The sequence below is a fragment of the Phascolarctos cinereus genome, unplaced genomic scaffold (genome assembly GCF_003287225.1).
Source record: "Phascolarctos cinereus isolate Bilbo 61053 unplaced genomic scaffold, phaCin_HiC Scaffold_4;HRSCAF=312, whole genome shotgun sequence".
Lineage (NCBI taxonomy): Eukaryota > Metazoa > Chordata > Mammalia > Diprotodontia > Phascolarctidae > Phascolarctos > Phascolarctos cinereus.
In genome coordinates, this window is record NW_027555847.1 from 209541408 (window position 1) to 209558091 (window position 16684).

Sequence of the window (16684 nt, forward strand, 5' to 3'; positions counted from 1 at the left end):
TCTCATTTCCTTTCCCAATTTTTGCTCTACCACTCTTATCTCTTTCTTTAATTCTCCCAGGAATTCTTATTGAGCTTGGGTCTAATTAGCATTTTTCTTTGAGGCTTTCTTTGTAACTGTTTTCACATTGTTGTGTTCCTCTGAGTTTATGTCTTGGTCTTCCTTGCCACTGTACTAGGTTTTCATAAAATCAAATTCTTTTTTCACTGTTTTCTTATTTTGCTAGCCTATTTCTTGACTTTGAACTTTATGTTAAAGTTGTACTCTGCTCACCTGGGGCTGGGGAGGCATTAACCCAAGCTTCAGACTTGTTCATGCTGCTGTTTTCAGAGCTAGCTCTGGAAGGTCTTCAAGTTTTGGGTGCTGTCAAGATGTTGTGATGCAGGGAGAAATGTGTTCACTGCTCTTCTGGTCTGGAGTCTGGTCTTTACCCAGGAAGGGCCCCTAGTCATTCACAGCCATAAGCAACAGCACTTCTCTTTGCTTTGGATCTATGACCAGGGCCCCTGCTTCCTTATGACTGACCACCAGTGTTCCTTTCCACCCTGGAACTGTGACCCAGAACATCTCTGGGCTGAGAGCTCCCATAGTGGCTGCTGCTACTACTGCTGTGGCTGCCCCTGCATGTGTGGGTTCCAGACAGGCCTCTACTCCAATGTCATAAACTTAGAACAGAAAAATGTCTCACCAAGACCTTCTGTTCTCTCTGCCACTTCAAAATATGATTTGAGGAGTTATTTTAAAGTTGTTTAGATGGGAATGTTGAGAGAGTTCAGCTGAATTGCCTTTAATCTGCCATCTTGGCTTGTGCTACTAAATTATTAACTATTATTATTATGCCTTTATCTAATCTTTTACATGCATTATAGAGAAAGTATTCTGGGCTCTACATGTTGTTGGTTAAATGAAGGTGAAACAAACACCTGAAAGGAGAGCTAGGAACAAGTCAAATGCAGAGGGGCTAAGCATTTTATCCAAGTTATCAATGAGAGACTCCCAAAGATTGAACTTAGTGAATGTGAACTTGGTTTCATTTCTAAGTCCCAGTTTCTATTTAGCAAGCTGTCCCAATATTTAACAAGGGAAAGAAGGTAGAGTCTGCATATCATAGGCCAGTTAGTTTGTTAATATATGTCCCTAATAAAATTCTAGTATGGATTTTTAATTGTAATGGGGACAATTGTATACTTAATTGTATTAGATATGGACAGGGATTGTAATTATGCTTTCACTAATATAGGAATCTCCCAGATTAGGAAACTTCCTCTACTAGTACAGGCCAGCATCTTCTCTAGAACTTATAATATTAAAGCACTGCCTAGAGTGTTAAATAACTTACTAAGGGTCATAAAACCAGTACATGTCAGAGGAAGGAATGAAACCCAAATCTTCTTGGATCCAAGACCTACTCTCTATCCACTATACTAGGGCAAGAAATGGAGGAGGGTGAAGGGATGGTGAGGGAACTTGAAAATATCGCATAAGGATCCATTCATAAATTTGAAGTCAGGAGGGAGCTTAGAGTTCATCTACTTACATGGATCATAGGTTCACAGATCAAGAGATAGAAGGACCTGAAAGGCCATCCAGCCTAACCCTCTCATTTTACAGATGAGGAAACTGAGGCCCAAGGAAATTAAGTGATTTTCCCCAAGTTTACACAGGTAATAATAGGAAGAATGAGAGCTGAACCCAGAGATTCCAAAATGTTGAAACTAGCAACAAAAAGACTTGGGGGCAGGGGAGACGGAAGATATGGTCATGTCTTCAAATATCAGAGGGACTTTCATGGAAAATGGGTGAGAAATTATCCAACTTGTCCCCAAAGAATTGAACTCTGACTAGGAGATGGAAGTTAGATAGTGAAACAAAATTAAGCTTACTATAATGAAGAGCTTCCTAATTGAAGGTGTCAAAAATTGCAATGGGTTGCCTCAACAGGCCAGTAATCAAGGATTTTGTCTAAGGGATTCATGCTTCAGATAGTATTTGGAGACTGTTATCTCTGAGGTCTCTTCTGACATTATGATTCTGTAAGTTTGCACTTCTGTAAGGATGGATTTTCTTAAAACAAGACTCACCTGTAAAAGGATAGACAAATCAACATAAATCAACAAAAACACCTTAGAAAGCATCTAGCCCAATCCACTCATTTTCAGATGTGAGGAGACTGAGGCCAAGACATGTTAAATGATTTAACTGAAGTTATGCAGATGATAAATAAAAGAAGAGAGATTTGAATCTGGGGCCCCTGACTCAAAATCCAATGATCTCTTCACTGATTTTGGCACAATGGAAAGAGCCTTAGGCTTGGAGTTAGTTTCCATGTCTTTTAAGCAAGTAGAATAATCTCTGCCCAGTCCACTTCATAGGGCTGATGGCAAGGTTCAGTGCTATAAAGAATGTGAAAATGCTTTGAAAGGTGAAATTTCTATACAAATCTAAGGGGTCATCATTGTTACCCTCCCAGCCAGAGCTGCTAGCTCATCCATCTGCTTCTCACTTCTTTATTTTTTTCACCACTTCTCTGATTCTTACTGTGTGCTCCTGCCTCCACTTCCCCACCCTTCCCCACCCCTGTATATCAGCTTCATTGAACAGGGGGAAGTGAAGACCATGGAAGTCAGACAGGCAAAGATAAAGAGGCAACTTAAAGCACAACAAGAAAACAAATCATAAATGTATGCCTAATTACAAACAAGGGGAAGCTGGTAGAGATAGAAAAATTTTTCTGGAGCTTTCTCACAGTTCTTAGAAAAGGACAGTCACTTTTAGGGCGATTTTTAAATTTTTACTGTTTATTTATTATTAAGATTCTTTTTTTTTTTTAAATTTTGAGTTCCAGGGGCAACTAGGTGGCGCAGTGGATAGAGCACCAGCCCTGAAGTCAGGAGGACCTGAGTTCAAATGTGACCTCAGACCAAACACTTGACACTTACTAGCTGTGTGACCCTGGGCAAGTCACTTAACCCCAACTGCCTGAAAAAAAACAAATAAAGAAATAAATAAATTTTGAGTTCCTCCTTCCAACCCTCCCTCTACCCATTGAGTAGGCAAGTAATATGATATCAACTATGCATGAAGGACAGTCACTTTCTAGTAACAGGCAGTCAGGGTTTCCTTTTTCTTCTAAAGCCTCATAGCTATGGCTTTTCTCTTACTACAGCTCAACTCTCTTGGTTCAGTCCCTCCAGTTCTATTGAAAAGCTTCCTGTCCTCAATGTAACCCTGCCCAGTCCAGTCCAAATTGTGCAATGCCTAAGAAGAATGCTTTGTAAGCTAATACGCAAATGCCTCTCCCTTCACGTGGTAAAGAGTCAACCAACTCTTTCTGGAAATGGACTTATGAATATATGTAGAATGATTTCAAGACTTATAAGAGTACTCTATTGATACCTCATGTAGTAAGTTAGGGAGGTTTTGGAGCCAAAGAATGTGGGTTCAAATCCTCTCTCTTATGTATCTCACCTAGGGGACCTTGGGCCAATCACTTAATCTCTCAGGGCCCTAATCTCAAATATAAAATGAGGTGGTTGGATCTACCCTGAGGTCTTTCCAGTTTTAGGTCCTATGATCTGATAGCTTCTTTGGCCTAAAAGGAAACCAGATCAGGCTGAATTGTCAGATTAAATTATGCTGTTCTACTTCATCTGCATGCTATCCTTGTAATGGATTATTTTTTACCTAGGATTTCTTTGATTTTTTGTACTTTGGCACTCCTTTTTATTTAATAGTTAACTAACAATATATGAGCCAATTCTCCTATCCCTTCCTCCACTTTTTCTTCCCCAAATAAAAGTTCTATTTGCCAAGTATTTCCACAGAATCCTGCCAGATGACGACCCTTCACAGTCCCATCTACCCCTAGGGCTTCCTTGCTCTCCTGGGTTTGCTAGGAACCTCCTGGAATCTTCTGGGATATTCTCCACTACTGACCAAAGGTATTTTTTTCCTTAGGGTCTTTGCAAATGAAACAGCCAGGTGGGCAGTATCAGCAAATTAGGAGCAGAGGAGCAGCCTAACACCAATATTCACATTTCTTGTCCTGCTGTCAAGAAAGACCATTAAGCAGAGCTAACTCTTGCACAGGGTGAATAGGGAATAAATGGGACTGTTATAAGAAAGGGCATTTGAATTAACCAAAGTTTATGATATATAGGCTGAAACAGATTTGCTCCTGTTTGCGGGTCTACTAATGGATTGAGAGGGACCCTAGAGAACATCTAGTCCAACCCTCCTCCTCCAATGTTACATCCCAAGAAACAGGCCCAGGATCACAGAGCCAGTAAGTGTCAGCAGCAGGATTTGAACCAGGTCTTCCTGACTCCAGGTTCAAGAGTCAAACCACTATGCCAGACTGCCTCCTCTAAATCATTTCCTCTTTGCTATAGCCTTCTCTAGCTGTTTCTTTATGCAGTAACCTGGTATGGACATCAGATAGGAAGGGAATGGTAGGAAATACGAGACAAGGATCACTAATTTCTGGGACAGTCACTCACATGTATATGTAGTAGGGATTTGGGCCACACTTCTGTTACCTTAAGTAAGGTCAAGTCCAATTCAACTCAACAAACATTTAGAGCCTATTAGATATAGCCCACTATGTAGCCCTGGGAGTATAAAGCAAAAATTTAATAGTCCCTGACCTCAAGGAGCTTCCATTCCACAGGAAGGATATAGCATGTACAAATAAGTCTAGAAAAAGGAAAATTTAGGAGGACAGTGCACCAACAGTAGAGGGAGAAGGACACAAGTAAGCCGAGCTTTGCAAGGAAGATAAGGATTCAGAAGAGCAAAGATGAGTACAGGGTTTCTGTAAATGCTAAAGGAGGGAGATGGAATGTTGAATTCAAGAAACAGCTAATAGTCCAGGTTAGCCAGAATGTAGAGGAAGAGAAAGAGTAGAAAATAATACTGGGAAAGTAGGTGGGAATTAGATAGGAGTGGGCCTTAAATGCAAAGCTCATTAATTTATATTTCATGCTATCATTAATGAGGGCCCTGTGCATCTATTACAAACATCTATAGATGAAAATATTGACAGAATCTGGGAGTCTATCTGGCAAATTAAGACTTACCTGAGAAAAACCCAATACATTTTCTCTTTATAAGAGGCACAGATGGCTGTAATGGAGGCAAAAAACTCATTTCATGCAAATGATTGAAGTTGACAACAGATGTATAAATTACACTGTCAAAATTTTGAAATCTTCAGCAGAAGATAATACTGTCTTTATGTGTAAGAAGTTAGCAGAATATTAACTAGCAGTATGATTGTAATTTTATAAACTGATATTCTTTTGAGGTCTCCCAGGTTGGACACGGGGATGAAGTGCTCATAATTATATGTAAGAAGCTGTGGGGTATACCAGATAGGAAGTCGCCCTCAAGATTCAGAAAGAACAAGGTTCAGGTCCTGCATCTGGCACACACTGCCTATATGACTAAAACCAAACAAATAAGTAGAAGTATATGCACTATGTTCTTCTCTGGTGTCATAGTCCAACCATTATTTTTATTAAATGGTAATTCCTATAAAGTCATTCTCTGTGGCCTAAGAAACCATAGAAACCATAAATATGATGCTCACTCAGTGGGAGTATTAAGACCAAGATCAATGAAATGTAAGAAGGGATGTCTGCAAGGATATATAGAGCCTTTGGGGATTCTTCCAGTAATCTGAGATTCCGTCTGCCATCCCAAGAAACCAAAGCACTGTTAACAGTGTCCCATGCTGTTTTCTAGACTCAAACTCTCCCAGTCTACCTTAGACAAAATTGGGAAGTTAGTAAAATTTGTAATGTGTCTCTGGTGACTTAACCTTGAACTGTCGACATAAAAGCTAAGGTCAGTCAAAAGGAAAGAGCATCTTGCTACTAGGACGGATTTCTAAAGGAACTTATTGGACTTCTTCTAGAGGGCTTGAAAAGATGGACAACCATTATTGGTTTGTCTAAGATAGATGAAGAATAGAGAAGGTCTGTCCAAATGTCAAGAGACAGTATAAATCAGTTCTCTCCAAAGCAGGGAGCCAGCTTTGGACCTGGAAGAGGGGGGAAGGGGGTGCCAGGGCCTGATCCGAGGGAATGTGTGATCAACCAATTGGAAAGTGGGAAGATTGGTCACATCCCACCCCCTCTAAGACAATTAATGGAGCTTGTTTCCAATACAACCACACTTACCCCTATTTTCGAATGTTCTCTTACTCCTGTTTATAAAATCCTAGGGTCCCCCAGCCCCTTTCAGCCCAGTGTCAGCCTCTCATCTTCAGCAACTGTGCAGACATCATTGAGAAAATTCCCCTTCCTAAAAGGTAAGAGTGTACCAGGTCATCCTATGGCCCTGGCCCCAGCCCTTCATGGAGCTGGTGATTCTGAGCAGTGACCAGTGAAAATCCCCACCTCCCTCCTTTTGGTTTTAAGTGGGATAATGAAAGATACAGAATGAACAGGCATAAGTGAGCTTTGAGAGACTATTACATCTCATTATGTTATCTTTCCCCTCAAACACATCCCTCTTTTGAATTTCCCTTGTTTCTGTCAAGGGCACCACCCTCCTTCTTCTGCTCACCAATGTTTGAAATCTCAGTGTCATCCTCAATTCCTCATTCTGACTCAAACCACGTATCCAATGTTCAAACCACATATGCAATAAGTTGTTCAATCTTGTCTTACCTCTCACACAGACACCACCACCAAATTCAAGCCCTCGTCCCTCTCTTCTGTATCATTGCAGTGGATTCCTAATTGGTCACACTGCCTCAACCCCACCCCTACACCCAACCTATCCTCCAAACAGCTGCCAAAATGATTTTCCAAAAGTGTAAGTCACCCCACGTCACTCCCCTATTCCATGAACTCCCATGGCTCCAAACTGATTCTAGGATCAAACATTATTTCATCTTTATCTCATCTTTTTTAATTTCTCTTTTGGGTATTATCATGTAGATAATTATCAGTATAATAGTGCACATAAATAATTTACAGAAAAGAAACTTGGACCTGTGATTATATTGATAGAAAACTCCCAGATCAGGAAATTCCTTCTACCAACATATGTCAGCAGAGTTCCCTGCAACTTGTAGTGAGAGAGTTTCTGAGTCACACAGCCAGTATGTGTCAAAGATGAGACTTGAACCCAGGTCTTGCTCATTCCAAGGTGAACTCTCCATCCACTACACCATGCCACTTCATTGTAATTTGTAAATAAGTAATGTACACATATTGGAGGCTTATTTAAAATTTCAAATTTTTTTTTTACCAATTAAGGTGTATGATCACAAAAGTTTGGAGACCACTGATCTAAACAACCTATTCTAGTGCTAGGGTCTTAAAATTCAGTGAAAGTAACATATAATAATACCCTTGTAGGGGCTCCCCATTTGGAATGAACACAGTCAACTTTCCTGACAGGTGTCATATGTCAAGGACTTATGTTTATGAGTAATTCAGATTCACTCTTGCTTGAACCTGTACTTTTATATTTCTGAGAAATAATTAACCTGATGGTTGTTTCCTTCTTTGGCAGATAAAGTGGTCCTGTCCTCAAGGAGTGAGCACTTTCTTTGACTCTTTATCTCTGGAACTTTCCTGGTCATGCAGTTGCTAATGAGATCCCAGGTGCTCCGAGGACTTTGGATTCCCTGGCCAATCTGTGGTTCCCTTCACCCTCATCGTAGGCACCTCCTTGCCCGGCCTTTCTCAAGGACAGAGACACCACAATGGGGAGACTATGAAATCCCCAAGGAATTTAATTTTGCCAGTGATGTGATGGATCACTGGGCACGTATGGAGAAGGTGATGGGGAACTTTTCTGGGCTGAAGGGAAATCAGACTGAGCTTAGTCCTTACCGTCTATACAAAGATACACCCTAGCTTCTGGCTTAGGAAGACTGTGTCCAGTTTGGTGGTAAATGGCCTAAGAGATAGCTATATGCCTGAAATGCTCTGCCCACAGCCCTGTGTCCTAAGACTAATATAGCGATGCTAAGCCTATCCACAGATAGGTGGGTTGAACCAAGACAGGTCTCTAGAGATTCAGTTGGGACCAAAGTTTTCACATGCCCATCACTGTATGACTTTTTCCATCCATTCCATTAAGCACCTACTAGATACTGATTGTAGCATTGGATGCGCCTAAATAACTAAACAACAACAGGTACTGATTGTATTGAACAAATAGAACAGGCATGGTAGCAGCCCACCAGGAACCACCAGTCTGATGCAAAAAATGCAGAGGGCAGAAGTAGACAATTTTTCACAGATGAAAAGCCAACGTTCTAACATTTTTCCTGGTCTACAAAATATTTTTTATTAAAGGTCCTTACTTTTTAAAGATGATAAACTTAATAAATTGATTTTCTTTCCATAAAGCAAAAAGTCATTTGTTAAACATTTACTATGTGCTAAGCACTAGTGGCGTAGTGATTGGAGAGCCGGGCCTAAAGTCAGGAAGACTCATCTCCCTGAGTTCAGAACTGGCCTTAGCTGTGTGACCCTGTTTGCCTCAGTTTTCTCATCTACTAAAATGAGCTGGAGAAGGAAATGGCACAGCACTCCAGTATCTCTGCCAAGAAAACCACAAATGGGGTCACAAAGAGTCAGGCGCTACTGAAGCAATTGAACAATAAAGCATTGTACCCAACACTGGAAACACAGAGAAAAAGGTAAAAGCAGCTTCTGCTTTCAAGGAACTCCTATTCTCAAGTCAATAACAAGGAACATTTAAGAAATATAAAGAGTAAATAACAACAACAATTATATGATAAAAGTAAAAATAACTAGCATTTACATAGTGCCTACTATATGCCAGGCACTGTGCTAAGCACTTTCCAATTATTATCTCATTTAATCTTCACAACAATCCTGGGAGGTAGATGGTATTCTGACTCCTATTTTATAGACAAGGAAACTGAGGCAGATAGAGGTTAAACCCAGGGTCACACAGCTAGTGTCCGAGGCCAGATTTTAACTCAGGCCTTCCTGACTCCAGGCCCAGCGTTCTATCCACTGTGCTACCTAGTTGAATTTACAGGAGCATTCTATAAAACTTTTAAGCAACAATTAATAACAATATTATGCAAATTATTTATAAGATTAAGAAAGAAATCACTCTAGAAAAATCCATTTGCGAGAGAAATCAAATCCTAATAGCTAAACTGGGATGACTAAACCAAAGAAAGAGAGCTAAAGACCAATATAATTGATGACTATTGATTCAAAAATTCTAAACAAAAATTCTGACAGAGTAGATGGGAAGTTATCTCAGAGCAAAAGGCACAAACAGCTGCAAGAGAAAAAGCCTCCTGCAAAAGGTGAACTTGGAGCAGGGACTTGGAAGGAAGCCAAGGAAACTAAGAGGCAGAGATGAGGCGAAAGAGAGGGCATTCTAAGCATGGGCTACTGCCCAGACAAAAGCACAGAGATGGGAAATCGGGTGTCATGTATCAAGAACATCATAGCTGAATTGTAGAGTGAGTAGAGAGGAATAATGAATAAGAAGACTGGAAAGGTAGGAAGGAACCAGGTTATGAAGTGCTTTGAATACCAAAAGACCTAATATTTTATCCTGGAAGTAACAGGGAGACACTGGCATTTTTGAGCAAGGGAATAACGTGATTAGACCTATATATGCTTTAGGAGAATCACTTTGGCAACTGAGTAGAGGCTGGATTGAAAGCAGGGAGGCCAATTGCAAGGCTACTGCAATAGACCAGATAAGAGGCAATGGGCATCTGGGTCTGTAAATGCCTGTTTTAACCATGTGATTTTGACCACAGGAGGGCAAAAGAGACCCATTAATCCCTGCCCTGTGGTGGGTGAATGACAAAGGGGATGAAGTGAAATGGAACTTCCAGGAACTGGGTGACTTGACCCGACAGGCAGCCAATGTTTTAACGGAGAACTGCGGCCTGCAGCGGGGAGACCGGCTACTTCTGATCCTGCCCCGGATTCCTGACTTGTGGCTGCTGACAGTGGGCTGTATTCGGGCAGGTCAGTGATCAAGCTTTCCCCAAGAAACAAATCTCACCAGTTATAGGCAAGGGTTTTCATGATGCTCCTTGTCACAAGCACCTCAGCCCTAGTTCATCCAACGATGTATTGCCAATCACTGTAGGAAAATCATTTTTTTGGGTTTTAGTTTGTTTGTTTTTTGGCTAGGCAATGGGGTTAAGTGACTTGCCCAGGATCACACAGCTAGTAAGTGTTATGCATCTGAGGACAGATTTGAACTCAGGTCCTCCTGAGTCCAGGGCCGGTGCTCTATCCACTGCACCACCTAGCTGCCCCCTGGAAAATCATTTTTAAAAATAAACTTTTACCTAAATGAAGGGAAATAATATATGAAATTGAGTAGTTCCTAAAATATGATGAGAGAAAAGTAAAAGAACCCCAAGTCATTGAAAATCTTGACTTAATAGATACTCCAGAAATTATACCTAATAAAGACATCATCAAAAATGCACTGACATTTCAAATGATTTTTTTTAAATGGACATGCTAACCCCAAAATAATGAAGAAAAAAAGACCTCTTTTAGAGTTTGACAACATGAATCCAACCAGTAAACCAATACTCTATACCAAAGGAGAGTAATTTAAAAAATTTTTTCAATCAACAAAAATCTGCCTTCTCTCTCTTTAACCTCCCCATCAGAGTGAAAGAAAAACAAAAGCCTCGTTACAAACAAATGTTGTTGGTCAAACAAAACAAATTGCATATTGGCCACGTCCAAAATGGAAGAGGGAGAAAGAAAGAAAGAAAGAGATGAGCTCATTATATACTCTGACTCTTTTACTTCAAGGAGACTAATTTTTAAAAGCTAGTATCAGCTATAGCCATCATGAGGGAATGCATTGTGCCATAGTATTTGACAGAAAGCATGAAAATATTTCAGGACCAGAGCACAGCAATATATATTATCACAGTAAAAGCCACCAGAGGAGAGGTGAAGCTGCTAAATGAAGGCATCAAACACCATTGTGGCAGAAGTGACTTGAGAAGATTATTGACACCCAAATTAAAAACTTGAACACCATTCTGCCCAATTAAAGTAATTTTAAAAGTAACATGAAGAAAAGTATCTAGAGAGTAAAGGCATTTTAGAAATCCTAACTTCCCTTAATCAGCAACTGGAAATAAAAGTCAAGAGGTTAAAGCCAGGTAAGGAGTCAAAGCAGAAGAGGCTAGAATTATACATCAGAAGCTTGTTGCTGCTGTCCAGTTGTGTCTGACTCTTCATGATCCCATTTTGGGGTTTTCTTGGCAAAGATACCAGGGTGATTTGCCATTTCCTTCTCCAGCTCATTTTTGTAGATGAAGAAACTGAGGCAAATGGTTAAATGACTTGACCAGGGTCACATAGCTAATAAGTATCTGAGGCGCAATTTGAACTCAGTTCTTCCTGACTCTAGGCCTGGCACTCTATCCACTACACCATCTAAGTGCCTGTACAGACTTCAAAATAACTTGGAGAATTCAATCAATAAACTATATTGGAACCAGATCATTATCTCAGGGTGAACTCTTGCCTATAATCACTGAGATATAACAATGATATACAGAAATGTAAGTGCTACCTTTTAATAGATTATCACCGTCCCAAATACTCATAATCAACCTACAAGCTACGTGGAACCAAAGATTTTGAAGTGTGGAAGCCTAAGAAAATCAAAACATTTGGGAAAAGGGTGAGATGTGTATCACCCCCATCATCCTATCTGCTGCCAGAGTTGTATCAGGGATGCTTTCAGTGTGCCCACAGAGGGGGAGCGAGCATCCTAATGCTTTCATTCAACTGCAAAAGGCAGTTATATTCCCACCTGTGCAATAGCCTGTAGAATATGAAATATAAGGGAATAAGAGCCAGAGAGCAATTGTCAGAGACTTACTAGCTGTGGAACCTGGGGCAAGTCACTTAACCCTTTTTGCCACTCTAGTATCTTTGACCCCAAATGGGGGTGTGAAGAGATAGACACAAATGAACAAGTTCACATAGGGCAGCTAGGTGGCACAGTGGATAGAGTGCCAGGCCTGGAGTCAGGAAGACTTCTCTTCTGAGTTCAAATCTATACAGTAGCTAGCATTTATATAACACTTACTATGTGCCAGGCAATGGTGTTAAACAACAATCCTGGGAGGTAGGTGTTTTTACTATTTTCACTTTACAGAAACTAAGGCAAACAGGCGTTGTGACTTGCCCAGCTTCACACAGTTAAGTGTCTGAAGCCATATTTGAACTCAGGTCTTCCTGACTCCAGGGCCGGTGCTCTATCCACCATCATCTATAAAATAGGAAGAATGCTACTAGCATAGGATTGTTATAAGGATCAAATAAGGTAATAACTGGAAAGTGCTTAACACCATCACCTGGCACAATCTAAGTGTCATATAAATGTTAGCTACTATTAACTGGGCATCTAGGTAGTGCAGTGGCTAGAATGCTGGGCCTGGAATCAGGAAGACTCATCATCCTGAGTTCAAATCCGGCCTTAGACACTTACTAGCTGTGTGACGCTGGGCAAATCCTTTAACCCTGTTTGCCTCAGTTTCCTCATTTGTAAATTGAGCTGGAGAAGGAAATGGTAAACCACTCTAGTGTCTTTGCCAAGAAAACACCAAATGGGGCCATGAAGCATCATATACAACTGAATAACAACAAATCATTAATTATGAAGAGCCTGGAGCAGAGGGAAGTGAAATGATTTGACCAAGTTCACACAATGTGTGAACAATCAGGATTTGAACCAGTACTCTTCACCATACTGCAAACTCTTTAGCCTGGTATCCAATGCTCTTCATGATTTATCTCAATCTACCTTTCCAAATTTATCTCTTACTAGTCTCCTCATGACCTTTTTCTCCACACAGACTGGGCTCCACATAATCCCTTAACATATCCAGTTCGTTCCCTCTTCTGCCTATCAGAATCCTATTCACGTTTCAATGCCCAGCTCATGGTTACCTCCTCTCAGAAGCACTTCTTGACTACTCTAAATCACTGTGATTTCTCTCTCTCTCTCTCTCTCTCTCTTCTGAGCCTTATAGTCCTTCTTGTCTATAGCATTCATTGGATATTTTGGATCATTGAATCGTAGGATTTAGGGCTGGAAGGGACTGTTTAATTAAACCCCCTCCTTAAAAAGATGAGGAGCCTGAGATTGAGGGACATGGGATGACTTGTTGGAGGTCACACAGGACGTAAGGGGTGTAGCCAAGATTTGAAACCAGCTCTTTGAACTCCAAATCCAGTATTCTTTTCATTATGCCTCCCTTTGAGTTTGGTTTTCAAAATGTTCCTGTTTTATAAAACAAGGCACAATTCAATCAACAAGCATTTTATCAAGCACGTGCTGTAAGCCAAACACTGCTCTGCATAGGAAGATGAAAATGAATCCAAAAGATCCCAGAAGCCTGAGAAACTTACTAGCAAGCAAGCAAGCTTGCTTTTATCTGGTGTCTATGACTATTATCCATGAGCTTTTAACCAGGAAGCATGGCGTGAGGGAACTGGGATATGAAAAACTTAAGGGAAAGTGTGCTAGGCTAGGTTGAATAGATTTGGATTAATAATACCTGACATTTATTTGTACGGTCCTTTACGTGCATCATCTCACTGGAAGCTCACAAAGAATCTTGTGAGGCAGGTACTACAAGCATTATTATCCCCATTTTGCAGATGAGAAAATTAAGGCTTAGAGAGGTAAGAGGTCACATGTTTTCACAGGTGTCAGAGATGATCAAAGCCTGATCTTCCTGAAGCCAAGTCCAGTATTTTATCTACTATATTCTAAACTTTCCTCTGGGTTGGTCATTTCCCTCCTCTGGGTATACTAGAAAATGAGAGTGTTAGTTAAGTTCTCTTCCAGATCTAAAAATCCTATGATGTTTATTTTGTTCAGGTGTTGTCCTCCTACCTGGAACGATCCAGTTGACAGCCAGAGACATCTTGTATCGGCTGCAGTCATCAAAAGCCAAATGCATTGTGACCAATGAAACCTCAGCCCTGGCCGTGGATTCTGTGGCATCTGACTGCCCCCAGCTGAAAACCAAGCTTCTAGTATCCGAGAAGAGCCTTGACGGGTGGCTGGACTTTAAGACGCTGCTTAAGTGAGTCTATGATCCTCCTATCACAATAGTGGGAGCTCGGGGGAAACTTGAAGGTCTCTTTCCAAGTACTAAGAAGCAATATGGGTGTCATTGAAAGAATCCTGGACTGAGTGTCAAAAGGCCTAAATTAAAGGACCAAACTTTCTATGACTAACTGTATGACACTAGGCATATCACTTCCTCTCTCAGTGTCCTCATGAGGAGTCTATATTCTACTCCAAGATCCCTTTAAACTCTAAATTTCCTAACCCTTTAAACCTGCAGTGTCTAACAATGCAGAGTTGTACCTAGGCAGGGCACCTGGGGCTTTGCCTCTGGGCATGAAAATTTAAAGGGTGCTGACAACACTTACAGAGTCCTGCAGTAGGTTGAAACAGCTGAGCTTAGCACCTAGTTAGCAAGAATACTTATTTAACATGCAAAGCTGGCATGTTTTCCACCAGACCTCCAACTGGTTCGTAGAAGGGGAGTCCTCCCTGGATTGACCCCACCCTTCCCTCTCTCCCTGCAGAAGGCCCCTCAGTAGCAGCCTAGGTTCCAAGGGTTCTATCTCCCTACCAGAAGGCAGTGGGCCAGGATCTCTCCCTCCAGGGTCCCTTCCAAAGATGTGATGTTATTCTCCTTAGTCTCTCTTCCCCCACCAACCGACTTTGTTAAAAATTTATTTGGGGGCCCTTTTTTGCTCCATGCCCAGGATGCCCTAGAATTGCTAGTTACTGCATTGAACATTTTGGAGATTCTTAGCAAAAGAAGAAAAAAAAATGTTTAATTTGATTCCTAATACACATCAATTTGTAAGCTCCTAGGGCATGACCCCTAATCTGCTAATATTTGTACCTCTTGTGGGTGATTGTTACCAGGTGTCATCCTAGGAGGTTTTCATTAATTGGTCATTATAATTGAAGGTCAATGTAATGAGGTGTTGCAATGGATAGCGTGCCTGGCCTGGGGTCAGGAAGACTTTCTGAGTTCAAATGTGGTCTCAGACATTTGGTTTCTGTGTGACCCTGGGCAAGTCATTTAATCCTATTTGCCTCAGTTTCCTCATCTATAAAGTAAGCTGCAGTAGGAAATGTCAAACCACTCCAGTTTCTTTGCCAAGAAAACCCCAAATGCAATCACATGACTAAATGTTGCACATGACTAAAACGACTGAACAACTGCAAAAAATGTAATGAATAACCATATGATTAAATTCACAGAGCCTGCATGCCTATGAATTTCTATTCATGTGGCCTATCCTGGAAAACTGTGGGTGTCTATCCTCTAAATCATAGGATCATAGAATCAGAACTGAAAATAGGTAGCAAAGCCAAGATTTGAAATCAGGTCCTCTGACTGCAAATACAGCCTTCTTTCCACAATACCACATTTCCCCTCAATCTTTCAGGATTTTTCCATTTACCCACTTGGTCAAGTACAGGACTCCCTAGCACAAAAGCCAGGGGACATCTTTTTAAAAAAAATTTTGATAAGTATTTAATTATAATTGGGCTCCTCTGTGATCCTATGTATTTCATTTTATGTATTTAAAACCATTATTTTTGAGAATTCTATTCAATAAAAACTTATCAAGCACCTACTGTGTTTTCAGGAACTATGTTAAGCACACTGGGGATTTTGCTGTTGTTCAGTCTTTTTCTATCATGTCTGACTCTTTGGGACCCCATATGGGGTTTTCTTGACAGAGATACTGGAGTAGTTTGCCATTTCCTTCTCCAGATCTTTTTACAGATGAAGACACTGAGGCAAACAAAGTTAACTGACTTGCCCAGGGTCACATAGCTAGTAAATGTCAGAGGCTAGGTTTGAACTAGGAAGATGAATCTTCCTGACTCCAGGCCTGGCATTCTATCCACTGCACCATCTAGCTGCCCATATCCATGCTCTAGTACCCATTTTATTCCTCTCAAGATGATGCTGAACAATGAAGCTAATGACTGTCATTTCATCTCAAATGCCTTACAGAGCCGCATCTGTGGACCACACTTGTGTAAAGACAAAAATGCAAGAGCCTATGACTATCTTCTTCACCAGTGGAACTACAGGCACACCCAAAATGGTCCTGCATACCCCTGGGCTTGCACTGAGATCATGTCTCCCATCCACGTAAGGGAAAGTTGCGGGGCAGTGAAGGGGAGAGTGAGGAGACCCTCTTAGAGCCCAGGCCACAGACCCTAGGCTTAAACCAAGGCAGGCTTAATGAAAATCAGATCTAAAAGAATGTGAAACAATCCTGCTTCTCCCCCTGGTTCCCTTTGGCTGCATTTTTCTAGTGTTTTTGTGCCTAGAAGTGAATGTTTAATCTTTGCTGAAGCTAGAACCTAGAAGAGCTTGGAGCCCAAGGTTGGAGAAAAAGGCTGGGAAGAAAAAGTTGAGATGTAGCAACATGAGTGAGGTTGGAATGAATTTTGCAAGCCAGGTATAGTGCTTTCAAACTGGATAATGTTGATTACAACAGTCTATAAAACTTCATCTGATCCCTGATTAAAGGCCATTCCCTGGTATTTTGATGAGTTTATCTTCCAGTGATTGAACCAAAGCCTCAAAAAAAAGTATCAGACCTGAATTTCCATT

General features: G+C 40.9%; 1 protein-coding gene across 7 annotated transcripts in view; it reads left to right on the forward strand.

Annotated features, from left to right (window-relative positions):
* Nucleotides 1-3803: 3803 nt before the first annotated feature.
* Nucleotides 3804-16684, forward strand: part of LOC110193490 (acyl-coenzyme A synthetase ACSM1, mitochondrial-like) — a 57434-nt gene continuing 44553 nt past the window's right edge. For 3 of the 7 annotated variants that reach the window (XM_020965352.2, XM_020965348.2, XM_020965353.2), the window contains exons 1-6: nt 3804-3941; nt 6227-6313; nt 7528-7796; nt 9779-9992; nt 13900-14107; nt 16076-16216. In XM_020965352.2, the coding sequence (XP_020821011.1) occupies nt 7596-7796; nt 9779-9992; nt 13900-14107; nt 16076-16216 (764 nt within the window). In that variant the 5' untranslated portion in view covers nt 3804-3941; nt 6227-6313; nt 7528-7595. Of the gene's footprint in view, nt 3942-4159; nt 4286-6226; nt 6314-7527; nt 7797-9778; nt 9993-13899; nt 14108-16075; nt 16217-16684 lie in introns of all 7 variants that reach the window. The other 4 variants (XM_020965350.2, XM_020965351.2, XM_020965354.2 and 1 more) reach the window with 4 other exon arrangements.